At 35.8% G+C, this 16,940-nt stretch overlaps 2 protein-coding genes across 5 annotated transcripts in view; one reads left to right on the forward strand and one right to left on the reverse strand.

Annotated features, from left to right (window-relative positions):
- LOC148942595 (uncharacterized) overlaps positions 1-16,940 on the forward strand; it is a 156,108-nt gene that overhangs the window by 43,060 nt on the left and 96,108 nt on the right. The gene's annotated exons all lie outside the window — the stretch shown is intronic.
- LOC148942596 (venom protease-like) overlaps positions 1-16,940 on the reverse strand; it is a 36,600-nt gene that overhangs the window by 12,251 nt on the left and 7,409 nt on the right. For both annotated transcript variants that reach the window (XM_089102588.1, XM_089102587.1), the window contains exons 3-4: positions 3,700-3,837; positions 1,111-1,238 (exon numbers count right to left, since the gene is read on the reverse strand). In XM_089102588.1, the coding sequence (XP_088958714.1) occupies positions 1,111-1,238; positions 3,700-3,837 (266 nt within the window). The remainder of the gene's footprint in view (positions 1-1,110; positions 1,239-3,699; positions 3,838-16,940) is intronic.

Here is a 16,940-nt window from a genome sequence, read left to right on the forward strand (position 1 = left end):
TCGGAAGCCTTAAAATTGATAAGATTTTGGAAATAATGGACCAGCTACATTTTTCACGGTCCTAATTTGTGTTGTAGATCAATTTTTAAAAAAAGTATCTTTGACAGAGTGTCCCAAATTTTCAAAAATTTTATTTTCTGGACTTATACCCTCGATTCCAAAAAAAGAGGGTAAAACAACTTTAAGTCATATTGCCATAAGTATCAATGCGGCTTTCAGTTGAGCAGAAGAAAGTATATTACCTAAATCAAAGTTCGCACTCGGGGTGGAGACCATTCTTCATTCCAAAAATAGTGAAAGTTACACATAATATTCACACTTTTCGATTATGTGATTGTTAAAAAAGGCTAAAGTAGAAACACCCCCTCCCCACTTCATCAGATGAATTGGCCCTATCTAGGCCAAGAGTCTGGAATTAAGTTCTCGAGTGTCGGCCTGGACGGGTGATAGTTTAATGACCGAACTGAGTCACTAGATGGGGTTGGTACTTTTTCAGAGTGAGTGGACGTGCACTTCTAGTCTTTGAAGTAACTTACAGTGTCTTTTATCCAGAATGTATTTGATATTTTCAAAAATTTACGATTACAAGAGAGCCGAGGGCTAAAAAGCAATAGTAAAATGAGATAAGAAAACCGGGATATGCACCGCACTTATTAGTTTTGAATGTGGTTCTATAGTATAAGCAGCAATTCTCTGTTGAATAATTCCTCGGTTTTGGACACTGAAAATGCCCCTAAATCACCTCGAAAAGTGCCTCTTAATCGTGTTACCAGTAATGCCGATCCAGGGGTTACGGGGTTTGAACCCCCCGAAATTTTTGTCCAACTCCTAAAACGTAACACAAATGCATATAGACGATTTTTGATGCATTTCTTATTTTTTTTGCCCCCTCCCTAGAACAAAAATCCCGGATACGCCCTTGGTCACCAGGCACACTACAATTCCTGTTAGTCCCTTAGTAATTTTTATTTCTATTTTTTATGCAATTCGTTTTAAGAGTATATTCACTTTGTCATCTATCGCTTTTCTTGTTTTTAAGCTCATGTGAACTTAATTTGTTAGTTGAAATGCAATTAGCAGTGTTGCGAGAATATGTCACCCTTAACTTACCCGCAACAACCGCCGTCTTTCCTTCAAAGGCTGTTTTAGCACTCGTGGGAGGAAGGCATATCCTTTGAATAAATGGACTGAAGTTCATACTCTGTGTTATCCTTAAAACAGCAATGTCTTCTTTGTGCCTGAAAAAAAGTCACTGAAAATGAAAATCTTTGACAACTGCGTTGAAGAAAGAGGCTGTAATTGCCACCGAACTTATTGTTTGGTTATTCTTACAGAAATAGGAACATAATTAGTGGAATTTAAAATTCTAATATTTGCTTGTAATTATGATAAGAATATATATATATATATATATATATATATATATATATATATATATATATATATATATATATATATATATATATATATATATATATATATATATATATATATATATATATATATATATATATATATATATATATATATATATATATATATGTATATATATATATGTGCATGTACTATATACATGTATGTATATCGTTATATATATATATGCATATATATATATCTATATATATATATATATATATATATATATATATATATATATATATATATATATATAGAACTGGCTTTTATCTCAGCTATTTGTGAAAAGTTGAAGTACCTTAAGTTTTTATTGCATTCTAACAACGAAAAAAAGTTTGGAACTTCGGATCTAGTTTGAGTCAGAATTTTATTTTAGCTCTGATCAATTAATTATTTGAGTCAGATCTTATTCTTAACCATTTCGAGACCTAGTCTGTTTAATTTCGCATATTTCTTTGGTATGTATTTTTTCTCTTGTTGCGTTGATGATACTCAACGAGGGTCGAATATTTTAATCATATGTATCTTGCTTGATTATACTGTTAACATAATGAAAATATTGAAATATATATTACAATAAATATAACTTTTAATTTAAAAATGAGCTAAGTACAACAGCATTTCCCAAATGCTTCAGCTTCACATAAGAAAACTTCTATCCCTGTGAAAAAAAATGTATGGCATCGACTCGTACTCCTAGATTTTGAAAACACGCTTGGGATCTTTTAGAACTGGATTTTCCTAATTTTTTCTGATTCAGGCTCCTAAACGTCCGTGGTTTTACTCCTGTCATAAGAACTTTAACTTAAGTAGTACTGACTTCAGCAAAGCTGCTCTGACTTTAACAAAGCTGTGCAGACTCCAACAAAGCGTACCGTCTCCAACAAAGCTGTACCGACCCCCAACAGAACTGTGCCGTCTCCAACAAAGTTGTGCCGACTCCAGCAAAGCTGTGCCGACTTCTAATAAAGCGTACCGTCCCCAACAAAGCGTACCGTCTCCAACAAAGCGTACCGTCTCCAACAAAGCTGTACTGACTCCAACAAGACTGTGCCGACTCCAACAAAACTGTGCGGACTGCAACAAAGCTTTGCCGTCGCCAACAAAGCTGTACTGACTTTAAAAAAATCTGCCGACTCCAACAAAGCTGTACCGACTCCGTAGCCTTGGAACAAATATAGAATAGGCTTAACTATTTTTAAAATATATTTAAATGAAACTTGTAGTCTGGAGTAGTTTTTAACTTAGTTTGTAAATTATTTGTGAGTGTTTTTAAATTAACAGTGGTTTAATTTGTTAAAAATGCTAAAGGTAAAAATTGTACCGTTTTAGTGAATAGTACAAGGGGACCAAGCTTCGCTTGCTGAAGATTTCTTAATCTCCTTTGCAAAACAGTTTTAATTTTACTTTATTTTATTCGCTGTAGAAAGTTAGAAAACCATTAGAGTGTTGGATGTTGAGTATTTGTGACTTCATTCAAATGAAAAATGTTTCCTCGAAAATAATTAAGGCTGTAACTAAATTTTCCCAATGTCGTGACCTATTTAGATCGTTTCTTCACACCGGAAAACGAACAATTATCTTATTATGAACAATCTTTTTAGATGAACAACAATCGCCGAGCGAAGCTCGGTCCCTTGGCGTACAAATGATTATTGTAATTTTTCTGCCGCAATGCTTAGCATATAATGCGAAGTAGTTAAGAATCCCAACTCACTTCACAGCTGTGGAATGGGAATGTCTTTCGCTAAAAGCACATAATCAACTATTTTGTCAAAGCAAATAGTGTTTTGAAACTCCTACGACGTATGCACAAGGCTTTCAATCTTCAGGGGTCTCTAATTTCAGTCAGCAGACGATTTAAGAAAACTATAAAGGGGACTGGGACGGGGAAACAAATTTTTTCAAAGTCATGGCCTTTGTAGATCGTTTTTCCCACCGAAAAATGGTAATACGCCAATTAAAAATAAAATAAAAAATATAATGCCGTTTTCGAAAAAAATTATAATGTATACATATTTCATATACATAAGCCTATTTAATGAGACAAGTCTATGGCTTACTCTGTTTATGCTTAAAATAAGAAATGTTTACAATTATTGCTTGTTTAGTAAGAGGATTAGAGCGACGACTTAAAGGATATTAATTCTTTTCTCATTTCCTTTCTTTGGTTTCCTATATGAGCTTGACTAAATATATTATGCATAGATTAAAGAGAATTTTGTCAGATAAATTATTATCTACCCTATTAATTAAAATAATTAACGGAGATACATTTCTTACAGCTTTGGATTATAATCCTTATGAATAACCGCTCTTCGTATTCCAACTGTTATTTCATGTCCAATATGATGTGGTATCGGCTCATCCTTGCTAAGGTCAAAATCACCAAGCCGTATTGTTATTGTATGTAAATTGTACCTAAACAAGGGAAGGAAACTAGTACAATAAGGTCTTCAAAAAAAACGCAATTAAAATTTCAATAGGTACTTGTGTATTATAGCGACCACACTGTTGTTCACACACCAAGCCCTATTGTTATTGTATGTAAATTGTACCTAAAGAAGGGAAGGAAACTAGTACAACCACGTCTTCAAACAGTAAAGCAACAGCGCAACAAAAATTTTAATAGGTACTTGTTTGTTATAGCGACTGCACTGTTGTTCACACACCAAGCCATACTGTTATTATAAGTAAAGTGTACCTAAAGAAGGGAAGGATACTGGTACAATAACGTCTTCAAACAAAGAAACAACAGCGCAACTAAAATTTTAATAGGTAATTTTTTGTTATAGTGACTGGACTGTTGTTCACACACCAAGCCATACTGTTATTATATGTAAAGTGTACCTAAAGAAGGGAAGGATACTAGTACAATAACGTCTTCGAACAATGAAACAACAGCGGAACTAAAATTTTAATAGGTACTTGTTTGTTATAGCGACTGCACTGTTGTTCACACACCAAGCCATACTGTTATTATATTTAAAGTGTACCTAAAGAAGGGAAGGATACTAGTACAATAACGTCTTCAAACAATGAAACAACAGCGGAACTAAAATTTTAATAGGTACTTTTTTGTTATAGTGACTGCACTGTTGTTTACACACCAAGCCATACTGTTATTATAATTAAAGTGTACCTAAAGCAGGGAAGGATACTAGTACAATAACGTCTTCAAACAAAGAAACAACAACGCAACTAAAATTTTAATAGGTACTTGCTTGTTATAGCGACTGCACTGTTGTTCACACACCAAGCCATACTGTTATTATAAGTAAAGTGTACCTAAAGAAGGGAAGGATACTAGTACAATAACGTCTTCAAACAAAGAAACAACAACGCAACTAAAATTTTAATAGGTACTTGTTTGTTATAGTGACTGCACTGTTGTTCACACACCAAGCCATACTGTTATTATATGTAAAGTGTACCTAAAGCAGGGAAGGATACTAGTACAATAACGTCTTCAAACAAAGAAACAACAACGCAACTAAAATTTTAATAGGTACTTGCTTGTTATAGCGACTGCACTGTTGTTCACACACCAAGCCATACTGTTATTATATGTAAAGTGTACCTAAAGAAGGGAAGGATACTAGTACAATAACGTCTTCGAACAAAGAAACAACAGCGGAAATAAAATTTTAATAGGTACTTTTTTGTTATAGCGACTGGACTGTTGTTTACACACCAAGCCATACTGTTATTATAATTAACGTGTACCTAAAGAAGGGAAGGATACTGGTACAATAACGTCTTCGAAAAAAGAAACAACAACGCAACTAAAATTTTAATAGGTACTTGTTTTTTATAGTGACTGGACTGTTGTTCACACACCAAGCCATACTGTTATTATAAGTAAAGTGTACCTAAAGAAGGGAAGGATACTGGTACAATAACGTCTTCAAACAAAGAAACAACAACGCAACTAAAATTTTAATAGGTACTTGTGAACATCGTAACCAAAATTTGAATAAGTACTTGTGTATTATAGCGAACACACTGCTGTTTACACACCAAGCTGTATTGTTATTGTATGTAAATTGTACCTAAAGAAGGGAAGAAAACTAGTACAGCAACGTCTTCAAATAATAAAACAACGGCACAACAAAAATTTTAATAGGTACTTGTGAACATCGTAACTAAAATTTGAATAAGTACTTGTGTATTATAGCGAACACACTGTTGTTCACACACCAAGCTGTATTCTTATTGTATGTAAGTTGTACCTAAAGAAGGGAAGAAAACTAGTACAACAACGTCTTCAAACAATAAAGCATCAGCGCAACAAAAATTTTAGGTACTTGTGTATTATAGCGATGACAATGCTGTTCTTGATCTGTTGTAAACCTGTTTCTCTGTGTGCACTTGGAGATAATTAGCTTAGCCTGAGTTAGATACACTACTATACAGGTATATTGTAACTAAATATTTAATATATAAAGCTGGTTAGGATTGGTATTTAATATAATGCGCCCTCTGCGGCCTGCTTGCCATAATTCTCTGTTGTAGTTTCCATAATTTTGTTACTAAAGTATCATATTTTCATCATATTTTCGTATATTGAAATATAATTAACCTAACTTCACTTCTGAAGTTAGTAACTTCACTTCACGTCTTGAAGTTTCGAATATCTGTGAAAATGTAGTTTGATTGTCTGAATTGGTTAAGTGGGAATTTACAGAGCCATATATATCTTAGAAAATTAGGGAACTTTTTGAGCTGAGATTTTAATGAAAAAGACTTCCATGTGCGGTTGCGCAGTCCTTGATAGTACCCGATGATCGAATTATGTAAAAAAAAGGGTGAAAAATCAGCACGGATAATTTTGAAAGACATGGCACATAAGAGCTTAAGAAAGTGCTACTTTTCTCCGACGGTCTAATTGTCTCGGACAATCAACAAATTGCTCATGTTTGAATTTTCACTGACAAAAAGCGTCGTCAAATTTAACTAATTACTTTTGTTTTTTTGTTTTCATGGTTGAACGTGGCAATGCTGAGGTAAATGTGATACTACCATAAGAAGCAGCTGAAGCTAGCTTCTGAAAATTACTCAGAGGTGTGTAATGAGTTGGACATAAAGGAAAAAGCTCAAAAATTATCATCATGTTTGATTACTGTTGCAGATGCTGCTATTCCAAAATATAATAAGAAGAAAAGGTTGAATCTCAAGAAATTGCCTAACACACATGGTGGAATGAAGACTGTGAATTGGCAAAACAAACTAGAAAAAAAACAGAAAACATTTCCAGAAACATGGGAAATCCTGCTTACATAAACTTTCCCTTGAAAAACCTTTCCTTTTTGAAAAGATTGAACGGGCAATTGACCTTTGCAATCAGATGTCAACTCCTGGACATGATGACATGCATATAAAGTGGATTACACAAGCTCCAGAGATATTTAAATTTGAACTTCTGCAAATTTATAATCATATATGGACCCATCATAAGATTCCAAGATCATGAAAAATAGCCATTGTTTAACCCCATTCTAAAGCCTAACCAGCCGTCAAACAATATTAAATCTTACAGACCAATTTCAGTGTTACCACCACTAGGTAAAATACTGGAAGCGAATGATTTTAACTTGGGTTGAATGGTTTGTAGAAATAAACATTGTCTATCCCCTTGAACAAACAGGATTCCGAAAGGGACACTGCTCACAGGACAATATTGCTTGCCGAGAGCATGATATATCAACTTCCTTTAATCAAGGATATTCAACCATTGCCATACTTTTTGATTGGATTGATGCCTATGGTAGTGTTATTCACCAGAAATTACTGGAGATTCTAATAAATATTGACTTTCCTGTTGGGCCTGTGGCCCTTATTGATGATTTTATTAACGACAGAACATTTGCTGGGCAGATTGGTAATTCCAGGAGCCATGAATACCCTATTAGAGAAGGTTTACCCCAAGAAGCAATCCTTAGTCCCCTTCTGTTTAATCTATATATATTATTATTATTATTATTCATTTATTGCCCGTCAAAAAAAGGTACAAAGGTACAATAGACGGAGTAATCACTAAAAAAACAAAAAAGAAAAAAAAAAGAAAAAGAAGGACACAAACACACAATTAAAAATTCAAACACATGACAAAAGAAAACTCTTCATTACATTAATACAAACAGTGACTGTATGCATTACATTAATATAAAAAAAAACTATTGTGAACAGATTGTTGACCATGGATGATTAAAATTACTTTGAAAACGGGATACAGATTTATTAATGCTAATATTAGGGTCAGCTAGCTTATACAAATGAATGATTTTACGGTTTCTTGTCCAAGAGGGCAAATGTAAAAGATATTTAGCAAATCTGAAGAAGATTCATCGTAGGTGCTATTTATCTGTAACTGTAAAGAATCTCCAGAAAGGAGCAATGTAAAGCAGATGAGGAAGGGCTGTGGTGTTGTAAATGGATGCTAGAATATAACGGTTGAAACGTAGTTTGCTTTTTACGATTACAGCGTAAGAAATGCTAATTTGACGCTCAACGTGAGAAATCAGCAAACGACGTGTGTGGCCTATAGATGTGCCAATTGGGAGGCCCAGGTATGTAATATGGTCTGAGGGTTTAACAAGAGAACCGTCCATATTTATAAGAGAAGTAGAGGGATTTCGCCAATTGAAAAGGATTACTTCGGATTTCTCAGGATTAAAAGACAGACCGATTTTTGAATATTCATCTTTGAGGATTTTGAAATTCTGCTCAATGCGCTGGATCGTACGGCTGAGATTCAGGATGTCATCAGCATAACAAATAAGAGACACATCTATTCTCCCAAGAATGCATGAAGGAAGACACTTTGCCTGCGCTTCCAGGACACTATTATTGAACAGGGTAGGGGAAGTGATAGCTCCCTGTCTAGTCCCTTTCTTAACGAGGATGGGGTATTGAAGATTCACAAGCATATTCGAGGGAATCGAAGAGTTTTGCCTCACACGAGAATTAATACAATTATATAGGGAAGGATGAAGAACCGACTGCAGGGAAAAACAGGATGGAAGTTTTAAACGCACTTTTAGGTTCCTATATAAATCCCTGAGAACACGGACAACTGATCGGTTTAAGCCTCGCCTTGCCATATGAAGAAGCATGGACGAATGAATTAAGGAATCGAACGCTCGTCTAACGTCATGTCCGGCGAGGATCATACTTTCTCCCGAAGATTCAGCGTCGGCGAGGGCAGTAAAAACTGCTGTAAGAGCATGAGAACAGCCAAGATAAGCCTGAAAACCGAACTGATAAGGGGGAACGTAACATTTTTGTCTTAACTCATCAAGAAAAAGAAGCTTGAAAAGTTTACATGTCGTAGTAGATACGGTAATGGGATGGAAAGAGGAACATTGCAGCTCAGATTCCCTTTTTTTTGGAATCGGAGACAGATAACCAATGCATAAAGAGAATGGAACAATACCTGTCACAAATATCATTTGCATGAGAAGGCTGAGGTGACGCACCTATAGATAACTTCCATTAATGATGTGTAGAGATGATGATGTGCTCACCTTATCTATCCCACAAGACGCTTTCTTTTTACGTTGGGAAATGGCTTTTATAACAGCGTCACAAGTAACAACAAAATCAGGGTCAGGAGATTCATCAATGAATTTGCAGAGCTCGTCACAAAATTGTGACTCTAAAACAGGATCAGGCTCAGAAAATTCATTTGAAAAATGGGATATCCACTCGGACAATGGAATGTCATTCGGGTCTGGCAAATTGGAGGAGATAGTACGAGGTAATAGCTTCCACAGAAGATCAGGTGAATTCCTGACCTTCTCGGAATAAAGTGTCTGCATTTTAGATTGATGAAGGGCAAGTTCCTTAGCAAAATGTTTTTTTGTCATTTTTCTCAATTCATTGACTATTCCTTGACGGGGGCATAGGCAATCTCTACATAATTTATACCAAAATTTAGCACGGTTACAAGCTTTAGACAACACTAGATTTTCTGACCACCCGGGAACTTGGGTACCAACACGTATTTTTTTAAGAGGAACTGCCCTTTTTTCAGCACACAAAAGTGCATGGCAGATTTCTGCGGAATATATATCTAACCTCATAAGAGTTAATCTAACCTCATTAATGTCTTTATTAGAAGACTTTTGCAGAAGATGAAATGGAACTCGGATCTTGTTTAGGATACTATCTGAAATTTCAATGTACTGAGATGTGTCAATTTTATTCCAATCGCGAGAAGTATACCACTTGTGCCGGTGAACAGTATAAGCCTGTAACACTGGAATCTGAGAAGCTTCTCGTTTGAAACTAGAAGCAATAGGAAGATGGTCTGAAACTTGAAAATTGGAAACTACCTCAACACAAGGTATATCAAGGTTATATGACACAACATGGTCAAGGTTAGATGTGCAAGAGGAAGAATGAATGTAAGTAAACTGAGCAGATTTCTGTTGAACTTTAAAATCATCACCAAATATTCCTAATAGTAAAGAAGCACGGATAGAAGCTGAAGACAACCTGCAATTTAAATTACAATTAAAATCACCTACAATCAAACACGGGATTTTCAGTTTAAGGACATCACGAAGACAAGAGCTAAGTTTACTAACTGCTAAAGCGAAATCTCTTTCCGAATCTTCATCTTTGTGATCTGTGGGTAAATACACATTTATTATTACGCACTCAACTACTCGAACGGCTAAAAAACTATCACAAGAAAAGAAAACACTAGAATTAAGATTCGATGCTGCATAAGTAGCAAAACCACCGGAAGCTCTGCCTTTAGAAGCACTACGTTTAGCTGGAACCGAGTAAGTTTTGAAAGAGGAACTAATGTCAAGTAAACTATGGCTGTGGTAGCTCAGGACATGTTCCTGCAAACAAAGAATATCATGATTACGAAGTATATTTTCAAGAATAGGTTTTTTTTATAAGACCACCATTAATGTTCCAAGAGAGAAAACGAATATCCATTGAATCTACTTAGCTGCCCGTTTATCGGATTGAGCGTTGCCAGGTCATTTGATACTGTAACATGTGTGATTAAACTCTTTACATGTAATGCAAAACAAGTTCCGAACACATGGATTATCCCTTGTGGAAGAATGCTCCGAGGAACCACAGCGAGAGCACAGCTCTGCGTTCTTGCAATCAACAGCAAGATGTCCGTGTTGATGTCATCTGAAACACCGTCTAGGTATGATTATGAAATTCTGGACAGTTAAATTCTCGTAGCCCACCTTCACAGAATTTTTCAGAAAAGAATCTGGATCATTCCGTTGTTCAAAATAAATCTTGTAGACACGTGGCTTGCCACACTGCAAAGCTTTGACACACTTTGGAATAATTTTCTCTAGATCTTTTTCATTCATTTCTGTCGGAACGCCTTTTATTACACCGATGAAGGCGGGAGATTTAACAGAGGCTAAAAGGCCAGGTTGGAACTTTTTCATTTGGTCAGCAATTGAGGAGGCAGCGGGTTTACTTTTTACGACAATTTTCCATTCTGATGAAGAACGTTTCACCTCTGAAATATCATTTGCAACTTCAGGACATATTTTATCAATAAAATCTTTCCTTAATAGTGGAGATGAAAGACAAGTAATGTGGAAGTCAGGCAGAAACGTTCTTGAATTAGTCCGAGATCTTCAGACGTCAACATAATCTCTTGCTTCTCAGAAGCATTAAGTCCATCTATCTCCACTTCTAAAACCAAAGCAATCCTATTTACTGGGCAAAAGCACGCATCAATACCAAATATTACTTTGAATAGTTATCCCCTAAATTACGAATCTTCAGTGACATTGTTGGGAATTGTCTTTGATTCAAAATTAAGATTGCAGGAACACACCAAATCACTCAGGGATAACATTATCCAGAAACTGCCTCTCCTAAAACGGCTCCAATGGGGTTCCAAATGGGGTTCACCACCTAAAACAATGATTGATTTTTATAAAGTTTATATTAGAGCAAAGATGGAAATGGCATCCAGTTTTTTGCTAATAGTTTATCACGTATGTTTAACAAGCTGGAGTCACTACAAAATTCTGCAGTCTGCATTGCAATGGGATTTCATAAGCATACACCAATCTTTAAAATGAGAAACTATTAGGGATCACCCCTCTACAGGAAAGAGCGTTGCTTCAGAGAAGACAGTATTTTACCAGAGTACAAGCATATGGTAATCAGCATTTTGTATAAAAGAAAACATTCAATAAACCACCCCCTATGAGTTCTTTATATTCTTCCTGGAATCTCTATCTAAAGGAGTTTCCAGAGTGGTCTTCTCAGGTGGTGGACCCTTTTACCTTTGTGATTTCCCCACCGTGGGAGATGGCCTATGTTGAGTGGCATACGATATGTTACCAAAAAATAAACTATGCTATTCAGCCTAAGATGTTAATATAATCTTTGAAAATTGCGTGAATACCCGTTTTCCCAATTATGTACATGTCTACACGGACAGTTCTGCTAAAGCTTCAAAAGCTGGCACAGCTGCCTGTATCCTGGATCTAAACTTTAATATTTATGACCCCTTTCTGAATAACTCATCAGTACTTTTGGCTGAACTATGTGCAGTGCGACCTGCATTAGATGCCTTAATTGATCTGAAGACCCCTTCAAGGAACATTCCGTTCCTGTCAGATTCTTTTTCTTCGATCCATCTTCTTAACCAAATAAATAGATAAGACTATGACCTGAAAGGGATACGCCAAAAGATCGATTATCTAGTTTTCACTGGATATTCCATTGCATTTCTTCATATTCCAAGCCATAAAGAAATCAAATACAATGAAATGGCAGAAAATCTTGCAAATAAGGCAGCACATATTCCTTTCCCAAGAAATGTAAGGACGTTCAATTTTAGAGAGATCGTTAGAGCCTGGACAAAAATTGCCTACCAACGTTTTGTGCATTCTCCTTTCGAATCTAAGGACTTTGATATGCTCTACTATAAACTAGAAGCCGGAACTATTTTCTTAATGCTGATCTTTTTAAATGGTGAATCCACCACATACCCCTATGCAGAAATTGCTATCAGACTTTGGAAAATGCACAACATGTTCTCTTTGAATGCGACCCAAGGGATCAAGATTCGATGAGACAGAATATACTGTCATCAATTGAAGATCCTCATATCATGCGATGCTCTTATTAATTGCTCTCTTTCACATGATTTGAAAGCCACAATCTATAGATTGATGATTATGATCAAACAGTTCATGGTAACGAACTGTAAGTAAGGAGCGACCCGGCTCAATGGTAACCAAAATTCTAAAAAACGGAATTTTGATACCAATAGACGTATCAAAAGAATCATATTTTAATGCTGATTTCAAATATATAAGTTTCATCAAGTTTAGTCTTACTAATCTTACTAAATTACGCGCCTGAGAAAATTTGGCTGATTTTTGAAAAAAGGGAGAAAGACCCCCTAAAAGTTATAGAACCTTAATGAAAAATCAAACTATCATATTCAGCGTATAAGATAACCCTACTGTAGAGGTTTCAAGCACCTATCTACAAAAATGTGGAATTTTGCATTTTTTGCCAGAAGAAAGATCACGGATGCTTGTTTATTTATTTATTATTATTTTTTTTTCCCAGGGGTGATCGTATCAACCCAGTGGTCCTAGAATATCGTGGGAGGGCTCATTGGTACGGAAATGAAAAGTTCTAGTGCCCTTTTTAAGTGACAAAAAAAAAATGGAGGGCAACTAGGCCCCCTCCCACGCTCATTTTTTCCCAAAGTCACCCGATCAAAATTTTGAGATAGCCATTGTGTTCAGCATGGTCGAAAATATGATAACTATGTCTTTTAGGATGACTTAATCCTCCGAAGTCCCCGGGGGGGAGGGCTGAAATTTATCAACTTTACCCAATGTTAACATATAGTAGGCTATTAGTTATTGGGAAGTATAAAGACGTTTTCAGGGGGGATTTTTTCTGGTAGGTGGAGGGGGTGAGTGGGTCGGGGGTTATATGGAATGATCTTTCCATGAAGGAAGTTTTCATGGGGGAAGGGACATTGCTATGAAGGGGGTGCCGGATTGCCCATCATTATTAAAGAAAAAGATCAGAAATTAAATAAAAAAAAGTTTTTCAACTGAAAGTAAGGAGCAACATCAAAACTTAAAACAAACAGAAAATATTACGTATATGATTGGATTCACCCCCTAGTCAATGCTTCGCTCTTTAAGCCAAAGATTTTTTAGTACTTTCATAAGAGCTATTTATTCTAATTAACGGCCTTTGTGATTAAGGGGTCATTTTTAAAGAATTGGAACAAAATTCGAACTTTAGGTTAAAGAGCAAGGTATTGATTAGGGGGCGTACCCCCTAATATACGTATTAAAAATCTATGAATATGGAAGTTCGTTACGTAAGTTAATTCGTAAGTTACATATATTTATTACTAATAAAAACAGTCGTAAATAAATTGAACAAGTTTCGAGAAAGCCATTTAACGAAATAAAAGTAAAATTAATATACAAATTTTGTTTTAATTATTCATGTACGGTGAACCAATATCAAAACCTGCATTAATTCAAAAGCGTTCAAAAATTAAATAAAAAAGACAAGTTTTTTAAACTGAAAGTAAGGAGCGACATTAAAACTTAAGACGAACAGAAATTATTCCGTATATGGAAGGGGCTTCCCCCTCCTCAACGCCTCGCTCTTTACGCTAAAGTTTGACTTTCTCACAACTCTATTTTTTAAACAATAAAAAACTTTAACGTAAAGAGCGAGGCGTCGAGGAGGGGAGAGCCCCTTTCATATACGGAATAATTTCTGTTCGTTTTAAGTTTTAATGTCGCTCCTTACTTTCAGTTTAAAAAACTTGTTTTTTTTTATTTAATCCTAAAAAGACACCATTATTGCTAGCTGCACACTGACTGTAATCAACTAGCAGATATTTCGTTGGTACACGGCTTGAATAATCCATAACCAGTGAATTCTTCCCTGGAATTTCATAGAGGGGAATGGACCTCCCACTGGATCCACAGACCTCGCAAAGTTACGAAGAAGAAGAAATTTTTTTAGAAAATATAGGGTTTTAGGTATGAAGAGAATTAAAATTGGTCCAGGGCACAAAAGTTGTTTTCTATTTCAATGTTCTTGTTACTTAAAATTGCACACGGGCTCCATTAATTTTGTGTTCGATAAGAGACAAGAATTACAAATAAAAAACTTTTTCTTATCAAATTTGGCTGCAAAGGAGATTTTAAAGGGGATACAGGGAATTTACATGCTGACTTAGTTTATGATAATATCTTGAAAAATGAACTGATTGGTATGACGGTCAACTCTGAAAGGTCGGGTAAATGCCACATGGGTAACTTCCCAAATGCCAAATAGGATGCATACCTGGTGACGGTGAATCGGCAGCCCCTCGTTCAATATACTATTAATCAGGGACGTACGCAGGGGGGGGGGGCTCCGGGCCCGGCCCCCCTGAAATCTCACGATTTTTTTCATTTTCCCATAATTTTCTGATTTTTCTCACAGAATAATGGGTTTGAAGGATTTGCCCCCCCCCCGAAACAAATTCCTGCGTACGTGCCTGCTATTAATGAAACTTTTCCCTTTTTAGATGCTTAGACTTTTATCTAGATTTTATGTACGCATGCTCGCTTTATGTTTTGACTTACTGATAAGTTAAAAGACGTATCTACTACTTTCTCCTCCCATATCTCTTAAAGTACCAAGGACATTAAAATAATTGCACTGTTACCCCCTGGACCCATCTTACATCTACTAACAACTGAAAATCGCGATTTTCTGGTATCTTCTTTTTGGTGGTTTCAAAATCATAGTGTCTAGGGTATTATTATATTGTTATCCTGGTTGCCACGTTGAGCCGTGAAAATATATGTTAACCTAGTTAATTGAATTTAAAAATGTTGTTAGTCCGTAAAAACATCATTTTGTTTGGTGCTGAACGTTCTTAGTTTAAATTTTTGTTTAAGCCCCTTTTGCGTAATCGGCTAGCGTTTTTGGTTGCAAAAGGCTGGCAGCCTTCTTCCGAACAGAAAGTCTTTCGAGTCCATCCGGGCATATTTTTTTTTCAAGCAGGATTGTAGTTCAAGACAATCAGTTGCAACAATCAATGCGTATTTCAGATTTTTCACCTACAATTCTACCAACCAAAATTTTTTCTTTATTATTTTTTTTTTACAAGTGTATGGTTGTGTAATTTTCTACCTAACCGACTCAAGCAAAAGATTTCTTTTTCATTGCCCATGATACCTAAATAACGGTTTGTCGCATCTTTGTAAAAGAAAAATCAAATAAGAAAAAGGTTGATTTTTGGACTCACCGTTATGTGCAAAAAATATTCCTATGACCACTTCTTTTGAATCTAAACGCAAAATTCATGAACGTTCGCTTTTATGGGAGGAATTTCAAATTATGTAATCTTAAATACTCTAATTGTAAAATTTATGTCTAGCCATGCCATATCTACTGTGATTTCTCAAGTGCTTTTAGAATGTGGGTAACATGTTTAGGGTGACACATACTTTGAGAAGGAGCAAATATATAACCAAATCTCTGAAACAACAGCTCCTAAAAATGAGCGCTCGTGTCACTATTTTTTTTATTATTAAAAGATAATTTTAATATTTGGAAAAAAAGAAATATAAATCCCACCTTCTAGATCTATTATAAAAGAAAAGTTAAGATGGCCTAGGTCACGTTTTTCAGAGGAAAGACGAAAGAGGAAAGATGACCCAGGTCACGTTTTTCAGGGGAAAGACGAAAGAGGAAAGATGGTCTAGGTCACGTTTTTCAGAGATTATCAATGATTGGGCTTTTTGCTCGTATATCTAGGGCCAAACGAAAAGGGGGATCCTGGTCCCCGCAGGACCTGGCATGAATTCATTAGGAAGGATTTAAAGGAAATAGCAACTTCGTGGGAGGAGGTTCAAAGTGGAACTTTAAATAGACCAGGGTGGAAGAGGAGCATACGCTGCTGAAGTGCCCTTAAGCCGCTTGGTGTTGCAGTTAGTTGTTAATAGTAGAGGTGATGTAACAAAAATGAAAATAATAAATCATAACAAAGGAGTTAGATACTTAGATGAAGAATAAAAAAAATTACTTTGATTTTGATGGCGTAACGAGCGTGCACTCGATTAGGGGTACAAGGTCTAGTCTGGTCGTGACTATAAAGTGCAAATATGAGGTACAACAAAAGGATATTACACGCAATACAAGTGATATTCTGTGCAACCAGCCTCTATCTTGTCAAGGTGGCGAACATGGTCTTCCAATCTTATTCACTTATCCTAGTATCGCTATTTTGGCATTTTATCTCAAATTTGTACCAAAAGTTGCGTGGAATTAGGATTCTGCTTGAGCATGGGCGTAGGCAGCATATTGCCTAGGGGGGCAGTCGATTGTGTGATGTAGTTTTATCAACTGCTTTTTCCAAACCATCTGCTTTTTCAGCCATATCTAATGTAAATTTGAAGGTCTTGGGGGGCAGCTGCCCCCCCCCTCCCTACGCTCATGTGCTTGAGTTTTCACTGGATGTCAGTGAC

The sequence above is a fragment of the Artemia sp. Qi Xiang Cuo genome, chromosome 16, assembly GCF_049724085.1.
Source record: "Artemia sp. Qi Xiang Cuo chromosome 16, ASM4972408v1, whole genome shotgun sequence".
NCBI classification, from domain to species: Eukaryota; Metazoa; Arthropoda; class Branchiopoda; order Anostraca; family Artemiidae; genus Artemia; species Artemia sp. Qi Xiang Cuo.